The sequence below is a fragment of the Anolis carolinensis genome, chromosome 3, assembly GCF_035594765.1.
Source record: "Anolis carolinensis isolate JA03-04 chromosome 3, rAnoCar3.1.pri, whole genome shotgun sequence".
In the NCBI taxonomy this organism is placed as follows: Eukaryota; Metazoa; Chordata; class Lepidosauria; order Squamata; family Dactyloidae; genus Anolis; species Anolis carolinensis.
Genome location: NC_085843.1, coordinates 76,056,162 through 76,063,187, shown reverse-complemented (window position 1 = coordinate 76,063,187; position 7,026 = coordinate 76,056,162). Strand labels below are relative to the sequence as shown.

The 7,026-nt window shown below is 37.2% G+C and overlaps 1 protein-coding gene across 1 annotated transcript in view; it reads right to left on the bottom strand.

Moving 5' to 3' along the window:
- son (SON DNA and RNA binding protein) overlaps window positions 1-7,026 on the bottom strand; it is a 44,680-nt gene that overhangs the window by 2,318 nt on the left and 35,336 nt on the right. Inside the window, exons 9-11 of the mRNA XM_003219025.4 lie at window positions 4,541-4,688; window positions 2,707-2,775; window positions 2,335-2,450 (exon numbers count right to left, since the gene is read on the bottom strand). Coding sequence (XP_003219073.3) covers window positions 2,335-2,450; window positions 2,707-2,775; window positions 4,541-4,688 — 333 coding nt within the window. The remainder of the gene's footprint in view (window positions 1-2,334; window positions 2,451-2,706; window positions 2,776-4,540; window positions 4,689-7,026) is intronic.

Genomic DNA, 7,026 nt, shown 5'->3' with positions numbered 1-7,026 from the left:
TGTTTTTGAATACTTGGAGCCAGATTGTATTCATTTTCACGGTTGACCGCAACACAATAATAATAATAATAATAATAATAGTAAGGATAGTAATGATAGTAATAATAATGACTTTGGTAATACATAGTGCTTCACTGCCTTCTCAGCTTCCTTTCTGGAAGAATCCTTTCTTGGGAGGTGTTAGCTGGCCCTGATTGTTTCCTTTGTGGAATTTCCAATTTCCTTGCTTTATTTACTTTCTTTATTTCTTTATTTCTTTATTACTGTCCTGGTTTTAGAGATTATATTGTTCTGCATTATTCTATCCTAGAAATTATTTCATATCAAAGTAGAATCTCACTTATCCAACATTCGCTTATACAATGTTCTGGATTATCCAACACAGTCTGCCTTTTCATAATCAATGTTTTTGTAGTCAGTGTTTCAAATTCATTGTGATATTTTACTGGTAAATTTGTAAATACAGTACAGTAGAGTCTCACTTATCCAACATAAGTGGGCTGGCAAAATGTTGGATAACCGAATATGTTGGATAATAAGGAGGCGTTAAGGAAAAGCCTATTAAATATCAAATTAGGTTATGATTTTACAAATGAAACACCAAAACATCATGTTAGACAACAAATTTGGCAGAAAAAGTAGTTCAATACGCAGTAATGCTATGTAGTAATTACTGTATTTATGAATTTAGCACCAAAATATCACGATATATTGAAAACATTGACTACAAAAATGCGTTGGATAATCCAGAACGTTGGATAAGCGAGTGTTGGATAAGTGAGACTCTACTGTAATTACTACATAGCATTACTGCGCATGGAACTACCTTTTCTGTCAAATTTGTTGTATAATATGATGTTTTGGTGCTTAATTTGTATAACGATTACCTAATTTGATGTTTAATCAGCTTTTCCTGAATCCCTTCTTATTATCCAATATATTTACTTATCCTGCCGGCCTGTTTATGTTGGATAAGTGAGAGTCTACTGTATATTTCTAATCTTATATTATCTGCTCAGAACTGGATTATATGAGGCCCTTTCTTCACAGTTGTATAAAATGCACACTGAAGTGGATTATATGGCAGTGTGGAGTCAAGATAATCCAGTGCAAAGCAGATAATATAAGATTATAAATGGGTTATATAGCTGTGTGGAAGGACCTTGAGTCTACACTGCCATATAATCCAGTGCAAATTAGATAATCTGTGGAAGAAGCCTAAGTGAGGCCTAAATTTGCCTGTCCCCTAACTGAAACCTGGCTGTCCCTTGGTTGCTAGGCAACGAAGTGGGCAGAGATTAGCCCTCTAAACTGGCAGCAATTGGATAAAAACAATTATTGCTCTCCCTGTAATTAGGACTTTATTTTTCTTTTCTTTTTGTTGTATCAACCTAGAGGCGTGGATGATGGGTTGTGTTGTCAAATTTCGAGGTTGGGGGGCCTGTAGTTTTGTTGTTTTGTCCACTGCCCTGATGCCATCACTCTTTTATATATATAGATTAAGTGCTTAAAAATTCACATCAATGAGTAAAATCACTTCTGAAACGAATTATAGTGGTTATTCTTGAGTACATCATGATCAGCTTTACACACCTGGATGTTTCAGACTTTGCCAGTCTTGACAAAACTGTCAGGTTGGACGGACCGATGATAAACCACTTTCCCTTCTTGCCAAAGATTCTTAAGCAGATTGATGTTTGGGCCTTGCTGACCATTTTAGTACTCCTAAGATCTGGTTTCTAAACCACTGCTGTGCTTTTTGCTTCTTTTCAGTCCCTGATCTGCTGGAAGGGCAGCCCAATTCCAAAATAATCCCTTCAATCTTGCCCTCAATCCTGACAGTTTCATGGGCTCTATACTGCCATATAATGCAGTTTCAAACCACATTATATGGTCAGGGCAGACTCATATAATACAGTTTAACTGCATTTTATAAGTCTACGCAATAACTTAGAAAATCATTACATGGCAGTGTTAACAGGGCCTCACTTCACACCAAAAAATCCAACACAACTCCACAAAAAAACCACCACAAAATGTTTAAAATATTACACATTAACAATAATGTTAATAAAACAAACCATACAAAAGGAACAGAGAGGTTATTATAATACTATGATCAGTATTTCCAGTGGACTTTGGTTGTTATGTTAGCAGTGTATAGTGCAATGATTCAGGAATGCACAGAGGTCCACAGCACAGCATTCTGGTCAACTGAAATGGATTGGTCAGAAACGTCATCAAATTGAAGTTCAGATGGGAATGACCTCTCACAGGCAGATAATAAAACAGGGCCAAATATAATTAGCAGTATTGTATGAAAATTTCACTTACCTTAAAAAGAAAATTTTTGCGATATTCAGGCCGATTGTCATTCACCAACACAAATACAGGGGGTGACCATCTTCTTTTATTACAGACCTCCAGCAATGCAGAAACAGGATGTTTGCCTTAACAAAAACATATTTTGTTTGAAAAATCATCTTGAATTACTAAAGCACATTGCAAGCTTTCACTGGGGCCAGATGTTTACTCATCTAATTCAGAACTGTGTTTCCCAACTGGTTGCTGTTCTCTGGGACTGAAGGGAAATATCATTCTCTTCAATTGCTCCTTGATCCTTTTAACCTGAGATACCATGGATTAAACATGCAACCTTCTTTATGTAAAGCATTCAGCCCTATCCAGAAAGGTTGAATGTCTCACCTGAAAGATCTTTCACTGCACTGAAAGGCCCACGTCTCTTCTGTGTCTTTTCTCCCACTGCAACCAAGCCTAAGGAATAAAAACATTAATAAGCAAATTCATGCGTTATTCACTTCATCCTATTCTATCACTCATGTAAGACACAAGACAACAATTTTGTATTAAAACACTATTTGAAGACAACAACTAAAAATAAACAAACCACCACTAGCACAGAAGATGATATAATTACAACATGATCAGTACTAATAACACTACATAACACGTTTTTTGTTCCTGGGGTTTAAATGTTATTTCCTAATTGGTTCTATCATAAAACATGGAAAAGGTTTATTAAACTGCAAAAACTTTGTTTTTGCAAGACATTCTACAGCACATTTTGCTGTAGTCAATGAATATCTCCTAGTCTCAACCAATTCAACATAGTTTGTGGCAAACTAAACGAAGTTTCTGGAGTATAACAACTAATTTCAAAGTAAATACCTCACAAACTCACTGTGAAGCTGCCTTTGTAGTTGATGCTGAAATTTCAGCTTGTGTAAAATATAATTGATTACACTATGTAACAAAATTGGGGGGGGGGGGGGAAATGTGTTCCTGGTTTGAAAGTGTTTCAAATAAATTTAATTGTGCAGTACTTAGTATGAGCATTAGTAAATTTTGTTACATGGTGTAATCAAACAATTATATTTTACACAAGCTGAAATTTCAGCATCAACTTCAAAGGCAGTCCCACAATGAGTGAATTTACTAATGCTCGGGTCATTATTTTCTTGATTTTTCTACTTAATTCTGGAACTTCGTGCTAGGGCTCCTGGGAGTTGGAGGCCAAAACTGCAGGATGGTTGGAGTTTGAGGATGTCTGGTAAACGGTCTGGATAAGTTATTGTAGCTTTTTAAGACTACTGTTAAAGTGGAGGTGTTTTTGAACAAGTTTAAGATGAGGTCATCCCATCATCAGGTCTGTGATAAAGCCACCAGGAGCTAATCAGCAATGCAACCACAGTTAATTTGTGAGTCTTCAAGAACATCAATATCACTGCCATGCATATAGCCACTGCATTTTAATCTGCAATGATCATATCAAAGCATAGAACTTTGGTCTCCAATTCCCAGAAGCCTTAACCAGCTTGTTCAATGGTCAGGAATTCTGGGACTTGGAGGCTGAAGCAGCTGGAGGACTGGAGTTTGAGGATGACTGCCCTAGATATTAAAATTGCAGCACAGGAAGCCAGATAGCATGGCTACAAAGGCTAACACGGGCTTGGGCACACTTTCAGGGCAGCAGAATCACAGCCACCGTACTGAACTGGAAGAGACCTTCTTCCAGCTCTGCCTGAAATAGTGTGGCAATGATTTTGTGGCAATCAGGTAGGTAGGTCATAAAGAAAAGCATCTTTCTCCAGAAACACTGGTGACTACCAGGCATAAATAGCTGAAAACAACTCACTGTAAGGAGCATAGGAATAAAAATCTGCCACCCATCAAGATAAACTGGAACCTTACATTGCTTTGAGCACCAGAAAAATGATGGCTCAGACATAAAAAATCCTCTCATGCACTGTGTCAAACATCTGGTTGTACACATGCTTACTTAACTCTAACAAACAGGTAATCACTGCTGAGAGAATATTTTGCTCAAAGTGACACATGCAGTGGAAGTGTTGGACTAAAGTGTTCAATTGAGAAGTTTTCCCTTCCTGTCCTTCCTCAAGCAGGATTTCTATCCAGAACAACAGAAGTAAACTTTACTCAAGGAATTGTTACTATTGCTGGGTTACCTTAACTAGATTGAAGTTAAGTGGTGCCAACTTGTCTCGGGAGGAAGACTCACCTTTCCGATCAGTCTTGAAGTCAACTAAAATAGGCTCCTTATTCCCCTCTTTGTTTTTGCCCAAGCCTTCTCCTTCTCTCCATCCCATTTTCCTCATGAGTTGGGCTCCCATTCCTCCAGATACTGGTGCAGCTCTAAGAAACTGATCCTATCCAAAAAGAAAAAGTAAAAAAGAACCCTTTGTTTAGTACTCTCTTAAGAAAATAACTTTTGGGTAATTCTTCAGTTTCTAGCCCTCCATTAAATACATGCATTTTCCTTGCAATTCAAGTCTGACTTTCAACTGTTAAACCTACTGTGTTATAACTTGTATAGAAACATTATTTAAAAATAAATGTTTGAATACAAAACTGGAAATACAAACGATCTGTTCCTAAATATTTCTTTTAAAAAGCATGTAAAAATATACTTCAATGTATCTTTTCTCATCTTGTGGAAAGAGGCGGTTATTAAACAATTCAATACCTAATTATTCAATAAAACACAAGCATCCACAAATGAAAATTTTAGAGATTACTTTGGTCTCCAAAACCCCCTGTCACACAAACAGCAAATGCTCGTTGCCCAAAGATCTCTCTACATGATACAAGCACTTCTTTAAAAGAGCAAAACATAGGCACACAGTTCAACAGTAGCACGTAAGACTCTTTTTAATAATCACAAGCTGTATTATTATAGGTTGTTAAGACTACCAAACAAGTATTTTTTAAAACATTCTCGTTGCTTTAAAGTACTTTAAAAACGCCTTAAACGTTTACGTACCTAGGCCTCGGTGGCCGCAGTGTTGCGAATAGTAGGGCTGGCATTGACCGTGGCAAGAAGACAGCTACAAGGCAGATTTGGCCCTGAAACAAGTTTCCATATAGAGGGGTGAAAGTTCACAGGCTATTCTGTGAACTATCATCTCTCTTCTCTGCCCCACCCAATGACCCGACGCAACAAACTGCTGGTATTACAAATATACACTGGTAGCATTAGCATAACAAATATTGCCAGGTTGTCTTCCGTGAGGCACAGAACAACCATCGTGAATCAACCTAGACAGCAATAATTTATTTGCTTTCAGTCTGTTTTAAATTTTTATTTATTGAGTATAGATTCTGAAAGCAAGTGAGGAGTGTATAATCAGGTATATAACCATTCTTAGAAATGATTTCTTCTTCAATACAAATGGTCAAGACACACAGGGCCATTGTGATTTAACACCCCCGTATCCTAGTATCAATACACAAAATGGTAAAGATTTTTAGAATATGTGTAATTTGAGTTCCCCAGGTATTACATCACTTTCTGTAATGCAATTAAACCGGAGCTTGTAATCATGCAGTTGGACATTACTTTGGAAAACTATACAGAAAGGCTAAAATGAGGCAAACTTTACCTCTGTCACTGAAGAATGTTTGACTTGTGCAAGCCATGCAGTTTTGAGTACACAGATATTTTTTAGCTGGTGCCAGTTACCAACTGCTTCACGTTGATACACCTAGAATGGCTTTTACTTACTTCCATTTTCATCCTCCCCTCCTTTCCAGGAACCTCTCATTAGAAAAGGGCAACCATGCAGAGAATGATACAAACCCCAGCCAAGGTCACCCAGGGCTCCGACTCCTCTTTTGTACCTGCTTTGCAATGATAGAATGTTCATCAACAATGCCTGCTTCATCACCAATGGGCAACCAGTTCACAGAGATGGCACAGACCATCATTTCGGCAAGAGAAGGTGCTTGATGGCTGTAGCGTGTTCCCATATACTTTCCAACATGGTTGGGTGGTGGAATACGAATAATCTTTTCAGGTGTAAAAGCAAGAAGTGGAATCTTGAATGTACATTTGTCCACATATATGGAATACGTATTTCAAAGCCCTATAAGTCAATAAAGTTTAGACCTATGTAGAACAATTAGAAGAGTCGTGTGTCTTGAAGTACAGTTCATCTCTAAAAAGCATATCTGGCATTGGGCACCTCCTTTCCTAATTGGCTGGACAGCTAAGTTATGCCAGTCATGTCCAGCACAAGTTGAGTATCCCTCCATCCTAAATATTTGGGAGCAGAAGTGTTTGAATCTTCAGATTTGTTAAGATTTTAGAATACCTGTTTTTACATATACAGTAGAGTCTCACTTATCCAACATAAACGGGCTGGCAGAACGTTGGATAAGCAAATATGTTAGATAATAAGGAGGGATTAAGGAAAAGCCTATTCAACATCAAATTAGGTTATGATTTTACAAATTAAGCACCAAAACATCATGTTATACAACAAATTTGACAGAAAAGTAGTTCAATATGCAGTAATGCTATGCAGTAATTACTGTATTTACGAATTTAGCACCAAAATATCACGATGTATTGAAAACATTGACTACAAAAATGCGTTGGATAATCCAGAACGTTGGATAAGTGAGGGTTGGATAAGTGAGACTCTACTGTATGTGCATTATGGAACTCAAGTTTTCACTGATACCTTATATAAATAGCTTAAAGTT